Raw genomic sequence first — 15,844 nt, forward strand, 5'->3', positions numbered from 1 at the left:
TAATTATTAATTTGTTATGTATGATCATATTTGGTTGTGTTAAAAAAAATCTTTCTCTGTTAAAGCTACATAGTGAAGTATTTACAGGTGAAATGATGCGTTGTCTAGGGTTTGTGACCTTGAGACCCAGCGCCAGCCTCACCTAAGAGGGTGTTAGAATCAGAACCTGTACCAAACTCCAAGAGATGTACACGCACTTTAACGATTGAGAAGCATTGCTTCAAAGTACTTGGTGTGAGGGAGAGTGTGGGTAAGGGATAAAAGAAACAAGATTGCAAGTATTGATTATTATTGAAACTGGGGGCTAAGTGCTTGGTGAAGTGATTGAGTCAGGGATTCCTAAATCGGGGACCGACAGACTGGGAGAGCGGGCAGAGTGTTTACGTACTCAGCCCACTGATTTGTTTTTTGTTGACTGGTTTGAGATGTAAGCGTTGAGATAAATGTTGTCTGATATCCTCCCCTTCTTCCTGCCCAGCTAGTCAAGTTACTGGCTAGTATTCCAAAACCCTGAATGCATATTTCTTTAAAAAGTATTCCTTGTCAGGTCAAATTGTCGGTTAAAATTTATGGAAGAGACATACTTTAACGACTTAATGCCAGTGTGTCGATCTCTCTCTGTAGCCACGCCTAAGAAGGCCTCTTCAGAGCCTGGATGGTGCTCTGTGCGCTGACGATGACGAGGACGCAGAAAGAGCCAGCAAGTAAGTCGCGGGGTCTCTTGTGCTGTTACGCGATGTGGCTCAGCGGCAGAAGCTTTAGGTTACAAGAGCGATTTCAGAGAACGTGCACTCCCAGAGATCAGGTTTTACTCCCTTGCGGTATATTCTTCAGCAGGAGGAACCAGCGCTAATTGGAGTCTCACGGGGGATGAATCTTGAGATGGGAAAGCAAGATAGACCTGAAATAACTTGTTCTTGGGCAGCAGTAATGTCTGCAGCGATACCTGGGATAGTGTTAAAGGGGAAACAGAAGCCCACTCACTAAGTTAGACTCCTACCCTCCTCCTGAAGAGGGCCAGGTAAATATCAGGAACAGTGAAAGTAGTCAATCGAAACAAACCAGATAGGCGAGGGGCGGGACCTAACTCCATGGTGGTATCAGAAGAGGAGAATTTAACGCAAAATGTTAAAAATTAATTTTAACATAAAATAAGGGAAATAATAATAGTATATGTTGAACTTTTAAAACAATTTTAAGATATTTTGGGATGACAGAATCCACATTCTTTTTTCTGCATTAAGTATATCTTTGTTTAAATAAAACAAGTGAATAAACAAAAGGAAAACCATATAAAAATACTGAAAGTGAACTTGGAGTATAGCCAACTTCCCAGGTATTCTGGGAATCTGATATTTCTAAGGCTAATGTCCCAAATTCCCCAGAATTAGACTGTGAAAAGCCCCGCTTGTGCTTCCAGATTGATAAGGAACCGTAAACGTTTGTTTGCTCTCAGTGCACGTACTCAAGATTTCCAGTACCTGAATCGTTGTGTACATCACTATAAAGAATTTGGCCATGAACCAATTATCCACTTCGCTGTTCTACAGAAATGTTACATTGGTTTTAAAACTCCTGCCTTAGTTGACGGTCATTGGTGAGAGGTTGCTTGTATGTGGCATTCGTGGTCACGTAATCACCAGCACGTGTTTTCTTTTTCTTCAGGTTGTCCTCTGAAGACGGAGAAGAAGTGTCTGCTTATTTCTACGAAAGTGACGACTCTCTTGAAACCAGAGCAAAGGCCCCTTCCTCGGGTGAGATGGACTTGCTGGGCGAGATCCTGGACACGCTGAGCACGCACAGCACGGACCAGGGGAAGCTGGCGGCGGCCAGGAGCCTGGACTTCTTTAGGTCGATGGACGACATTGATTACAAGCCCACGGTGAGTCGATTTTCCAACTGATAAAATTCTTGCACTCACTATGATGGCTGTCGTCATCACCTTAGTTGGTAGGAGCGTTTGACCTCAGATAAGTGTCAAAACTCCAAAAATGGGCTTCCCTGGTGGCACAGTGGTTGAGAATCTGCCTGCCAATGCGGGGGACACGGGTTCGAGCCCTGGTCTGGGAAGATCCCACATGCCGTGGAGCAACTGGGCCCGTGAGCCACAATTGCTGAGCCTGCGCTTCTGGAGCCTGTGCTCCGCAACAAGAGAGGCCGTGATGGTGAGAGGCCCGCGCACCGCAGTGAAGAGTGGCCCCCGCTTGCCGCAACCGGAGAAAGCCCTCGCACAGAAACGAAGACCCAACACAGCCAAAAATAAATAAATTAATTTAAAAAAAAATTCCAGAAATAACTGTTAACAGTTAATCATTAAGAATTATTTCTAGTAACAAAATTCCAGCATTTTCCCTTTTATTTATGCAATTCTGGTGGTTATTGTCATTAATTGAAATTATTTTGTCAAGCAGTGGTATTTTCCTACAACCTAATTTTATAGTTGTCTTTTCTGGGGAACTTTTAAATGTGAAATGTTCCCACTTTTTTTCTGTATTTTCTGGATGTTCAAAAAAATTTTAATAAATGTATTAATTCAAGTAATGTTTCATTGTATTGCTCTAGAAATAATACTTTAAACAGATTGAACTGGCTGCTTTAAGAACACAAGAGAGAGAAGTATAAGTAATTTCCACTCTGTTCTGATGGTAATAAATTCCAGAACTTGGCACTGATTATATAATATAGTTTGTCGTCTGCTTGTTTTTTGTGTTATTTCGAAGGATTGTTTTGCAAATCCTTTTTATTTTTCAGTTTTGTAGTATAATGACAAAAGTTGTATACAGGTGTACAACTTGATGTTTTGAAATGCTGACCACAGTCGAGCTAATTAACATATCCCTTATCTCAGTTACCTTTTCTTTCCTTTTCTTTGCAGTGAGAGCACTTGAGATCTACCTTCTTAGCAAAGAACTATGGTCACCGTGCTGTACATTAGGTCCCAGCACTTTTCCCACCTGCACGACTGAAACCTGCCCCTCCAGCGTCTCCCCATTTCCCCACCCTCCATCCCCTTCTGGTGACCCCCATTCTACTCTCGACATCTGAGTTTGACTATTTTAGGTTCCACATATAAGTGACATCATGCAGTATTTGTGTTTCTCTGTCTGGCTTATTTCACTTAGCATAATGCCCTCCAAGTTCATCCATGTTGTCACAAATGGCAAGATTTCCTCGTTTTTAAAAGCTGAGTAACATTGCATGATGTATACGTAACCACATTTTCTTTACCTGTTCATCCATCAATGACATCTAGGTTGTTTCCATAGCTTCACTATTGTAAATAATGCTGCCATGAACATGTGGGTACAGCTGTATTGTCAAGATACTGATTTTATCTTCTTTGGATACATACCCGGAAGTGGGTGTATTATACATTGCTGGATTGTATGGTAGTTCTGGTTTTAGTTTTTTGAGGACCCTCCACACCGATTTCCACAGTGGCTGCACCAGTTTACACTCCCACCCGCAGTGTGCGAGGGCTCCTTTTTCTCCACACCCTCGCCAACACTTATGGTCTGGTTTGAGTTTTATAGGTGATCAATAGTTGTGAGGGCCTGGGCACCCGTATCCATCTCACTTCATTCCTGTTGAGGGCGCCCTGGGAGGTGTTCAGAGCTAACTGTCGATGCTTCATTTCCTCTGGGAGGGACTTTGAGTTCCCAGCCTTGAAAGATACTGATTTCAAAATGGAAAACAGTATTGCCGAAGTGATGCTATAATTTTCTTCCATTTTTTCTAAATGTGCTGTTTCTTCTCTCAGAATAAATCCAACACGCCCAGCGAGGACAACCTGGCCCTGCTTTGCGGTGGTTCCGGCGAGCAGGCCGAGTGGCACCGGGGGCAGGACGACAGTGCCCTCCACGGCAGGCAGCTCCCGCCCTCGCCCAGGAAGCGGGTGTCCTCCAGCGCTGGGACGGACTCTCTGTCCATCCTAAAGGAGGAGAACGGTGAGCGACACCTCGGCGTTGGTGCCGCGAGCCGGCCCGCGGAGCTGGCAGCGCCGGCCCCTCCTCCAGGACTGGGTTTGCAGCTGGCTTCGCCCGGAGCCTCCCAGACAGAGAAGAAAGAAACACTAAGCCAGACTCCAGATGATCCGCCGGTACCCAGCCTTGGGCGCCGTCCGTCTTTTGTTCCTTGGGAGAAAGAAGGGAAAGGAGCCAAAGAGACTTCAGAAGGTTCTGGACTGCTTCAAGAAGTGGTATCGTTATGTCACATAACATCTGCCTTCCAACAAGACTTAAACATTTCAGAAGGAAAAGCAAGTGGAAACCAAGCTTAAATCAACAAATTAAGAGTCCGTCGCTTGCATTCAAGCTTCTACGGAAACATTTTAGGAGTCCATGTACCCTATCATAAACAAGGATTGGTAGAAGAGACAACTCTTACTACCGTCTAAACATTGTTTTTCATTTGGGACATTTCTCCCACTCGTCTGTCTCGTGGTATATAGATTTATCCATTGGTTTTTAAATGTAAAGCTAATTCTTCTACTGTGCTCTTAAATCAGGTACTAGTTTGTATGTATGTTGAAAGTATGTATTGAACATATGATTTCCCAGTATTTGGTGCTTAACGCCACATGTTTTATTTAAACTAAGTATGCATCTAACCCTTGCACATAACCAGTAGCTACTGTACTGACCTGGTTGAGCATGAACTGGCCAAGATACCAAACCTATCAGAACTAGCCGGAAACTGTTGACCAGCTAATTGCCTTAATCTTAAGCCTATATTAAGCATACTTACATAATTTATGGAATTACAGGTAAATTTTGAAAGATAAGTTGTAAGTGTTCTGCAGAGCAATAATGCCTTTATCTATTCATCGAATCAAGGACAAAATTCATTTTTTCTAAGTTAAAAAGCTCTCTTGTGGACACTGCAGCCATGTTTTCCAAAAAGTATAAAGGTGCACATTTACCTTACATGTCACTCAGTGAAATATATGAAGTGCTGAATTACAATGTGAAATTAATGACTTCTGTTTACAAATGACACTTTAAGTTTTTTCACAGTCTTTCTGTATGACTTTGCTAAGTAGGAGTCACCCCCAGAAAGCCAAATGCAACATAAACTGTCCTGATAAAAAAGTGTTCCTATCTGTTTTTCCCTTAACTAATAATTCTCTACCAGAATGCTTCATATCATCTCAAATGGACTTCTTCTTAAAATAATTGACTTTATATTTTGGAAGTTTCAAATTTATAGAAACCGTGTGGAGAAAGTACAATGTCCCCATGTCTCCCTACTCAGTTTCCGCTGTTTTTAATATCCTATGATGTCAGTGCGGTACGTCTTCACGATTCATGAACCATGCTCCATGCACATTTCCTTAGTTTTTCCCTACCATGCTTCTTCTGTCCCAGAATCCCACCCAGGGACCACATCACACTTGGCTGTCACAGCTCCTTAGGCTCCTCTTGGCTGTGACCCTCTCTCAGACTTTCCTGGTTTTTGACGACCTTGACAGTTGTGAAGAGGACTGGGCAGATATAGATATGCTGTAGGATGCTCCTCTGCTGGAACTTGTCTGGTGTTTTTCTCATGATTGATTGATTGTAATGGGACCGTGGGTTTTGGGGAGGGGGTTACAGAAGAAAAGTCCCGTCTTCATCATTACATGCTATCAAGGGTCCGTGCCGTCCACATGATTTGTGAATGTTGATGTTGGCCTTGGTCCCAGGCTGAGGTAGCGTTTGTGGGGTTCCTCCCCTGTAAAGCCGCTCCTTCCCCTCCCGCTCCTACTGCCGTCCTCAGGAGGAAGTCACCGTGTGCAGCCCACACTGAGGCTTGGGGCTCGTGCTTCCTCTCCATGAGGGCACGGCATCCACATAAATTACTTGGAATTCTTCTACATGGGACATCGTCTCTTCTCTCTCCAATTCACTGTCACGCTTTGAAGTTCACCTGAGAAGGAATCGTGCATTGACTGCTTGAAGATTGGCTAGATTGACAGGAATAATCAGGAAAAAAACCCAGTGATGCTATGGTTCATTTGTTGTTAGTATGTTCAATATATCCACTCTATACATCCCCACTCATGATTTCTTTTTACATTATCATTTTAGGAAAGGTGTTTGAGAACCCATTCAAGAACCCTCATCAAGACTGTGCTCTAAAATATTTACTGAAATCATAATTTAATTTTCAGTTAAAATCCTGGAAGGGGGTTTGTTAAAAACATTGCTTAAAATATTCATTCAGGTCAGTCTTTGAATAATTTAAAGAAAATGACCAAGTTTTGCTTCTAAAGTACATTCCAAAATCTCAATGGATATATTTTGGGAGGACAATTATTCATTCATGTTTATGAAGGAAGACAGACCTTGTTTTGCGTATAAGGATGGACTCTGTATGTATTAAGGAAAAGGGTGTTTAATCCTTTTTTAAATTTAATCTTTTTTTTTTAAACACAAAAGATTCAAGGTTCCTGTCAAATTTTGCTTTTATATACTCATTATAAAATTCCATTTTATTTAATTGAAATATGTAAAAAAAGTCCATTTATCAGAAGAGCTATTTTAAATAAGGAAAAACTGTCACTCTGGTCGTTAATCTGCTTGGCAAATATTCTTCATAATTTTTGAAAAGAACGTAAAGCAGCCCTTTAATGTGAATACTGGAATGAGGTATTTTTCCTTCAGAATTCACTGTCTGGAGAATGGGATCATTGTGAGTGTAGCATAGGCACAATTTGGGTTTTAATCCATTTGCTTGATAAGTTTCAGGCCTCAGAAACGTGAGTTCTCTTCTGTCTTTTGGTCCCCTCACCAGATGTCTGACTGCACCGCTGTGTGTGGTGAGGGTATTCATCCACTGACAAGTCACATTTGTGTCAAGACATTTTAAACTGAATTTGTGCCTTATTTTCACATACAAAATCAGCTCTTATATTTCATGTTAAAAACAAAAGCAAAAACCCTGCATGTTATTCTTGGAAAACATCCAAAAGACTAGTAGCAAGTATTCATATTTCAAACCGTTAACATTTTAAGTATTCAACGTCTGCTCTGAAACTAGACTTCCCAGTATTATGGTGGCTGTAGGGAGAATGAAGTGACATTGAGGTGAGTTCTGAAATAAAAGTATTTTCTTTTTCCTACTATCTTCATATTTTCTATTATAACTAAACCACATATGTGTAAACTCTCCTGCCGTTTGCTTTTTTTTTTTTTTTTTTTTTTAACCCCCAAGGAGCAACACCTGTTCTACAACAGAATTGTAGAAACGAATCAGACCTTTGGCTCTGAGGCCCAGTCTTTATGTGACCTCTAGACAAAGTCACAATTCTCCCCAAATCCCACTCTAGTTTTTATCCTTTTGCCCTTGGGTATTGCATCCATGATATTTCAGGGGGATAGAAGAGTCGTGTGTGAATTTAGGAGCTCTTGTTTTATTAAGTGAGACTGTGTTAAGTGGCATATTTTGATGGCTACCTACTTTAGCATATTTTAGAAAGGCACCAAACTATAGCATGATTACTTTTCTGATTAAAAATTAAAAACTCATTTAGGAAATATTTATCAGCTGTTTGTACTGGTCATACACAAGGTACAGTAACTGTGGACGTAGGGAAATAAAAGAATTGGCCTAGTCTCTGCTGTGCAGGAACTAATTAAAAGGAATTGTAAATCCCTGTTAATAATAATAACGATAATGTATTTTGCTTAGAAGTTATTCAGCCAAGATTCTATCACCAAAAAAAAGGCCTTTTAAAGCTGCTTAATATAAAACATGCTCTAAGTACAGAACCATTGTACCATTTCTAATTTGATTAACTTTCTCTACTGTTATACGAAGTACAGTAATGCTGCTATCTAGGATACCTACTTTTAAAGGACAGATTCAGAGGCTCTTAGAAACTAAGTGTTCTTGTTTACCTGACTGTCCGTCACCACTCTGCTCTCCTATCACCAGGCAGTGAGGCTCTGATGAAACCATGCCCCTTCGCACTACTTAGGGCCACGTCACTCCAATCAGGATTAACTGAGCATGCAGATGCATGTTGATGGGATCTCATGTTACTGTCTTTACCTTGATGATAGCATTCTCTAGAAACAGCCTCCCGTCACACACACACATACACTTTTAAACTAAAACTGTCTGTGACAGTGCTGTTGGGAGGAGTTTGTGCTCATGTCCTAATAAACAGGACCCAGGAATGCTAATGACTTCGTCGTTTCTGAAATAAGGTGAAGAAGTAGACTGCTGATAAAGAGGACAAAACTGTGACTATTCTCATAATTAGTAGATCTTCCTTCTTTTCTAGAAAACCTGAATTTTCAGGAAAAGATTATTTTCATGAATAAATTTTCTAATCTGAATTCCATTTTGTTTAGCATACAAGATCCTGATTCTGGGTAGATATTTGTATATCAGAATATAAATTGAAGAATGTAAAATGAACACCCAAACCTAATTCCCCCAGACCACTTCTTAATATATGAAATGCTTTTTACAAACTGTGTCAGTATTGATGTCTTTCCTCTGTCGAGCCCAGGAATCTCTTAGTGTCTGTTTCTTAAATCTTGTTTAAGAGGCAGAGTTGTTTTGAGCAAATCAGTTAACATTTTGATTTGGTCAAGGTAGGGAATTATGTGTATTTAGAAAGAAGCATGTTTTATTTTGAAAATAATAGGATTTTGTGCAATATTTTTTCTTGCATAATTTAGTTCATATAAATACACACATCTGCTTTTCTAGCAGATGCCTTAAGGTCATGTTGTTCAGTATTTGTGTAAAACTGTATGTAGCAACGTTCCATGTGATTTTAGAGAAAAAATATTCTTTATACCGTTGGCAGGAGAAATGTTTTTATTTAAAATAATTATGAATATTGCATTAATATATCATAACTAACTGCCTCAGCAACAATAAATATGCAATACGAAAATTATGAACCTTAGATTACTATTGACAATACTGTTACTTTAAAAGAAATGTGTATAGTGCAAAATGCTGATTCTTCATGTGTACATTTAACAAATAGTTCTGTACCACATAAATCTAGATGGCATTTCTATGGTGATGACAAAACATATGTCGACTGTAATATCCTTTGTGATGACTCTTTGGTAAGATTTATAAAGGGCATTGCCAATACTTTTTGTGTAAATTAAGTTGATTTTTGTATAATGTACAGTTTGTTTAACCTTAGACCTTCTATAGATTTCTACTTTTATTATACTTGAATGAGGCAGAAGCACTGTGGAAAATCTGTAGCTCTGGATGTGATATGCAAACATACCAAAAAAATAAAACAAGGTACTGAACAGCAAACTTAACCAGATGCTTTCTATCCAGAAAGCTATGTTTTTTCAAACCATATTTAAGTGAAGTAATTTAAAATACACAATCTTTTATCTTAAAAGATTGCCAAGTCACAAATGATTACCTCTTTGATATGATAAACCTCTGAGTCTCTTCGTCTCTGTGTTACTTCATGTTTCGGAAGAGAGCCTTGTTGAGGTACATTGACAAATCTGCCCTTTGATTACATGACTTTTAGGACAGGACAAAATTAGACTCTGTGCATCCTAAATGCACCACGTGTGTTGAGTCACCATCCTTCACATAGTCTAGTTTCCATGTGGTTATTTTGAGAACCATTTAATAATCATATACCAAAAATGAGATTTCTTGAATCTGTCATGATTCAGTACTTAGAGCAATGCCTAAAACAGCAAACAAGTATGAACTGCCTAAAACCTACAGTTTAAAATGCATAAAGCTTTTTTACACAAAAGGTACATGAGAGGTTAAAAACTTTACTTTTCCAAAGCTTATTTCTCTTTCTTTAAATGAATAACTATTTGGAAGGACTGAAAAACTCGAGTTTTTTGCTAGCCATGGTGACTGGGATCTGTACACACCTTCCCAGCGTCAAGATGTGCGTCACTGTTCTTGCATCCTTGAGGCTACAGGATAAGTCATCTCTAAAGCTGACTACTATTGGGAGGACTTCGTAAAAGTATTGTTTGGGGAATTTTTTTAAATATATGGAAAAGTAAATATTGGATGAATGACACATTACCATAAAGTGCCCAACGATGCAGGTTTAAAATAAAGTTGGTCATAATCAAAACTGCCTGGTGGTGAGTCTTTTTAATGATTGGCTAGTGCTCCCGGGGAACTGTCGCAAGGACCCTGCATCTCCATCTCGGAGCCTCGTGACTGCTGCAGTGTAAACTGAGCCCTAAACCTTTCTGGCGGGTTTGCTGGGGAGGCATCCATTCTTTTGTGTCTGGTCAGCTAATTTCATTGGGCTCTGAAACCATAGAAGAGGTAATCAGTGTCACTAAGGACAGCACAGCAGGTCTAGCCAAGCCAAACGACTGTTTACTGACCTTCACGTAAGAGTCGAGGACAGACAGGAGATGCTCCCAAGCCTGGGAAGATGCGCTTCTCATCCAGGGGCTCTGAAGGTCCAACCTAGAGCAAAAGTCGAACTGGAAATAAGTACAAAGTTTCCCTTGGGTGCAGAATTTCTGTGAATAATATGCTGAATTTTTCTTGTTTCCATAGCGGGAGCAAAGGTCTGACCCTGAGAAAGGAGAGAGTATCCTTGGAAGCCTAAGATGTAGCTGTGATTGATTTTGATTTTTAACACTTTGCCTGCCACTGTCATAGGGGTTACTCTCAGTACCTCTTAGTGTCTGTGTCTGAGAAAGATGGTCATATCTTAATTTTATAGATGCAAATACAAAAACCCAGTTGGATTTTCCTTATATATAAATGAAAGAGAATACTCTTTTTGGAGTATTATTTTGTAGTGAGTCTGAGAATCTTCTTGCCTGGAAGCAGCAATGAATTATAGGACACACAAAAATTTATACATTTATGGAAAATATAGTATTAATAGCATAAAAATTAAATAGTGTACTGTGGAAGTTTCTAGGTGAATTAAAACCTTCCCCAAGTTCTGTCATTGGTATGGTCCTGTTACCTAATTTCCCTGAAGCTTTATTTCTATTCAAAATAGAAGTGTCTGTTCTTAGGATGAATTCGTAATATTGAGACACTCTGTGTACATTGCAGCTGCCATATACAGTCTGCCCTCTGTATCTCTGTGTCCACAACCACAAATCCAACCAGCCCAGATCGGAAATACTTTTTAAAAATAATTCCAGAAAGTTCCAAAAAGCAAAACCTAAATTTGTCCCCCAATGGCAACTATTTACATAGCATTTACATTGTATTTTACAATTATTTACATAGCATTTACATTGTATTTCACAACTATTTACATAGCACTTAACACTGTATTAGGTATTACAAGACATCTAGAGATTAAAGTACATGGGAGGATATGCATGGGTTATATGGAAATACTATGTCATTTTATATGAGGGACTTGAGCATCCTTGGATTTTGGTATGTGGCAGGGGGGTTGGAAGGGGTTGTCCTGGAACCAATCTCCCATGGATACCAAAGGATGACTATAATTTGAGGGGTAGAAAATATGCCTAAGTACCCGATTTCATTTGAACTGATGGATGTTTGGAGTATAAAACCATAAAATATAAAACTATAAAAATCTTAGACTTTGTCTAATCCAGTGGCTCTCAAACTTAGCTTTTCATTAGAATCAGCTCTACAGTTGAAAAGAACAAACCTGGACCACGCTCCTACGGTTTCTGGAGAAGATGCTGTAATTAGTCCTTTGTAGACAGGAAGAAACTGATGAACAAAGGAGGTGAGTGAGCCCTTAGCATCTCAGAGCAACAGGTGGCTTGGCTGGGACGGGAGCCTGATGGTGGCTTCAGCCCCATGCTGTGGGGCAGGAATGCAGGACAGAAATTAAATGGCACGCCTAACACACAGTCTCTCCTGTAAGTATTGGACAAGGCTTTTTGACAAAATGCACTAGGCAAGTTTTAAATTTTGAGTACAGAATTTCCTGATAGCTTTTTGGGAGATGGTATTAATTAATTGCCTTCTCCCCAGCTCAGTTAATTCAGTCTCCACTAACCCTTGTTGTGTGTACACGTGTTCTCTGCGGTACCTTTCCCTCTTCTTCTCCCTTCCTTCCTCTTAGTTTTATTGGCATGAGTGAGAGCGGATAGGGCAGCCTCGCCTTGATTATGCATGATAACGCAGGGAATACCTGGTGACATAGCAATGTAGAGGAAAAGGAAAGGCATAATATGAATTTTTTTATTGTGGCGCCCCTGTTATTGACATACAAAGTTTCTGAGAGCACCTAAATGTCCTTCTCAAAATCTCCACAGATGTTTATCTACTACTTTAAATTTTTTTCTCATGGTCAAGAACCAGCATTCAAGATAAACTTCTTACTCTTCAGTTTTGTATTTTAAAATCAAACCCACTTTAAAAATTGAGACCATTTCATATTCATGGTGTTTTTTAGTAACACCATTTAAACATTAAAGCAATGAATTTAAAATTTACAAATTACTTTTTACAACTATAGTTTCTAATTTGAGGACTCAACTTGGAATATCAAAATACACTGATGGTATTCATTTAGTATTTTATCTAGTTTCCCCCGAAATATAAACTTAAAAAATAATTTTACTTAAGAGCTGAGCTTTCAGAGATTCGATAAATGTCCAAATTGGATACAACCCATTAGGCAAAAATTCCAATTTGTGAAATAGGTGTTAGGAAGAAGTGCTCTGTTTTGTATTACAGGCTTCCTGCATAAGGGACAAGCTTAATGACAAACTGTTAGAAAACCATTTGAATTTCTAAGCAAATGATGATAGATGCTTGAAACTTGTCTTTTTTTTTTTTTTTAAAGTATTCATTTATTTATTTATTTATTTATGGCTGTGTTGGGTCTTCGTTTCTGTGCGAGGGCTTTCTCTAGTTGTGGCGAGTGGCGGCCACTCTTCATCGCGGTGCGCGGGCCTCTCACTATCGCGGCCTCTCTTGTTGCAGAGCACAGGCTCCAGACGCGCAGGCTCAGTACTTGTGGCTCACGGGCCCAGCTGCTCCGCGGCACGTGGGATCTTCCCAGACCAGGGCTCGAACCCGTGTCCCCTGCATTGGCAGGCAGATTCTCAACCACTACGCCACCAGGGAAGCCCCAAAACTTGTCTTTTTAAAAAAAACCTTCTACTAGAGCAATTTAAACAATTATTTCTCATCAATAATATTTATATTTAACACATGGTGACCATACACATACAGCAGCAAAAGAACATACTGCATAAAAATAAAGGAACACTATTCTTGGGGATTGTTGTGGAGGATTAATACTGATTTTTAATCAGCAATTGTAAGGTGAACTAAAGGTCCCTGGGCATTTTGATTTCAAGGTTCTGAAAGGATTTTCAAGTTGCTTTGCTTACACTCTTTTAGTATAAGCTGTAGGTAAGCTTGTTGAAAATTACAATACTGCTATTGATTTATGTAAACATTATTTTCCTTTCAAGGTACGTATTTCACATTTTTTTCAAATCAACTTTAAAATTTATATCCAACAAAATTCAATCATTTTAAGAGTATAATTTAATGCATTTTAACAAATGTACAAAGTCATCTACCCACTACCATGCTAAGACTTAGAACATTCTATCACCCAAAGACTTGCTTTGTGCTCTTTTGCCATTATCCACTCCTCTTGATCCTGGCTCCTGGCCATCAATAGGTAGTTTTGCCTTTTCAAGAATTTCACACAAATGGAATCATACAATATTGCCTTTTATGGCTGGCTTCTTTCACTTAGCATAGAGCTACTGAGGTGTCTCCATGGTGTTGCAGGTACCAATGGTTTGTTCACACTTATTGCTGAGTATATTCCATTGTGTGGATAGGAAACAATGTATTCATCTGATCTCCTGTCCAAGCACATTTGATTGTTTCAATTTTACGGTCTTTATGAATGACACTGCTCTGTACATGTGAATGAGTACAAGTTACTGTGATGACACTTGTTTTCATTTCCTTGAATTAATACCTAGGGGTGGAATTTCTGGGTCACACGATAAGTGTGTAACCATCAGAATGTGGGAGTTTCAGTTGCTCCAATAATGTGGAGCTTCATTGGAGAAGAGTATATTCACATTTTTGACCCATATTTGTATTGAGTTGTTTCTCTGATTACTGACTTGGGAAAAGTTTTTAAAATATATGCTGGCTTTATTCCCATGCTGTGGGCAACTGAATGCTCTCAGGGCTCCAGGTGCCACCAGGGAGGAGAGGGTGTGACTGCCTGCTTCTCCTCAGCTACACAAAAGGAATCTCTGCTTGTTCTCTCCCGTCTGTGGATAGTGCTGACTAGATGTTGAGATAAAATTCTTCAACCAGCGCTCCTAGTTGATGTTCTCAGTGTAGTTTGAATTAGCACTCTTGAGACATGAAGGAGACAAGACGGTGGAGTAGAAGGATGTGAGCTCACCTCCTCTCATGGAAACACCAAAATCACAACTAACTGCTTAACAACCATCCACAAAAAATACTGGAACCTACCCAAAAAGATACTTTACATCCAAAGACAAAGAAGAAACCACAATGAGAAGACAGGAGAGGCACTTTTGCAATATAATCAAATCCCACACCTGCTGTGTGTGTGACCCATAAACTGGAAAATAATTATATTGCAGAGGTTCTCACACAGGAGTGAGAGTTCTGAACCCCATGTCAGGCTCCCCAGCCTGACGGTCTGGCATCAGGAGGAGGAACCCCAGAGCATTTGGCTTTGAAGGCCAGCAGGGCTTGAGTTTAGGAGCTTCACAGGACTGGGGGAAAGAGAGCCTCCACTCTTGGCGGGTGCACACAAGATTCCACATGCACTGGGACCCAGCACAAAACACTGACTCCATAGGAACCTGGGCTAGACCTACATGCAGGTCTTGGAGGGTCTCCTGGGGAAGTGGGGGTCAGCTGTGGCTCACAGTGGGGGCAGGGACACTAGTGGTGGAGGCCCCAGGAAATACTGATCAGCATGAGCTCTCCTAGAGGGCGCCATTTTGGCACTGAGAACTGGCCCCACCCAACAGCTTGCAGGCTCCAGTGCTGGGATGCCTCAGGCCAAAGAACCAACAGGGTGGGAACACAGTGCCACCATCAGCAGACAGGCTGCCTAAAGTTGTACTGAGCTCACAGCTACCTCTAAACACATCCCTCAACAAGGCCCTGCCCACCAGAGGGACCACATGCAGCTCTACCCACCAGTGGGCAATCACGAGTCCCTCCCACCAGGAAGCCTGCACAAGCCTCTGGACCAACTTCACCCACCAGGGGGCAGATACCAGATGCAAGAGGAACTAGGATCCTGCAGCCTGTGGAAATGAGACCACAAACACAGGAAGATAAACAAAATGAGGTGGCAGAGAAATATGTTCCAGACAAAGGAACAAGATAAAACCCTAGAAGAACAACTAAATGAAGTGGAGATAGGCAATCTACCTGAAAAAGAATTCAGAGTAATGATAGTAAAGATGATCCAAGATCTCAGAAACAGAATGGAGGCACAGAATGAGAAGATACAAATAATCTTTAACAAAGACCTAGAAGATTTAAAGAACAAGCAGATGAACAATACAATAACAGAAATGAAAAAATACACTAGAAGCAAACAATAGTAGAAAAAATGAGGCAGAAGAATGAATAAGTGAGCTGGAAGAAAACATGGTGGAAATCACTGCCATGGAAGAGAATAAAGAAAAAAGACTGGAAAGAAATGAGGACAGTCTCAAGACCTCTGGGACAACATTAAATGCACCAACATTTGCATTATAGGGGTCCCAGAAGGAGAAGAGAAAGGAACCGAGAAAATATTTGAAGAGATAATAGACAAAAACTTCCCTAACGTGGGAAAGGAAACACTCAGGTCCAGGAAGCTCAGAGAGTCCCATCGAGGATAAACCCAAGGAGG

At 40.2% G+C, this 15,844-nt stretch overlaps 1 protein-coding gene across 6 annotated transcripts in view; it reads left to right on the top strand.

The window, feature by feature from the left end:
• DENND1B (DENN domain containing 1B) overlaps positions 1–4,870 on the top strand; it is a 248,657-nt gene extending 243,787 nt beyond the window's left edge. For all 6 annotated transcript variants that reach the window (XM_061185274.1, XM_061185276.1, XM_061185278.1 and 3 more), the window contains 3 exons: positions 625–704; positions 1,666–1,882; positions 3,761–4,870. In XM_061185274.1, coding sequence (XP_061041257.1) covers positions 625–704; positions 1,666–1,882; positions 3,761–4,279 — 816 coding nt within the window. In that variant the 3' untranslated portion in view covers positions 4,280–4,870. The remainder of the gene's footprint in view (positions 1–624; positions 705–1,665; positions 1,883–3,760) is intronic.
• The last annotated feature ends 10,974 nt before the right edge of the window (positions 4,871–15,844 follow it).

Source organism: Eubalaena glacialis, chromosome 3, assembly GCF_028564815.1.
Source record: "Eubalaena glacialis isolate mEubGla1 chromosome 3, mEubGla1.1.hap2.+ XY, whole genome shotgun sequence".
NCBI lineage: Eukaryota > Metazoa > Chordata > Mammalia > Artiodactyla > Balaenidae > Eubalaena > Eubalaena glacialis.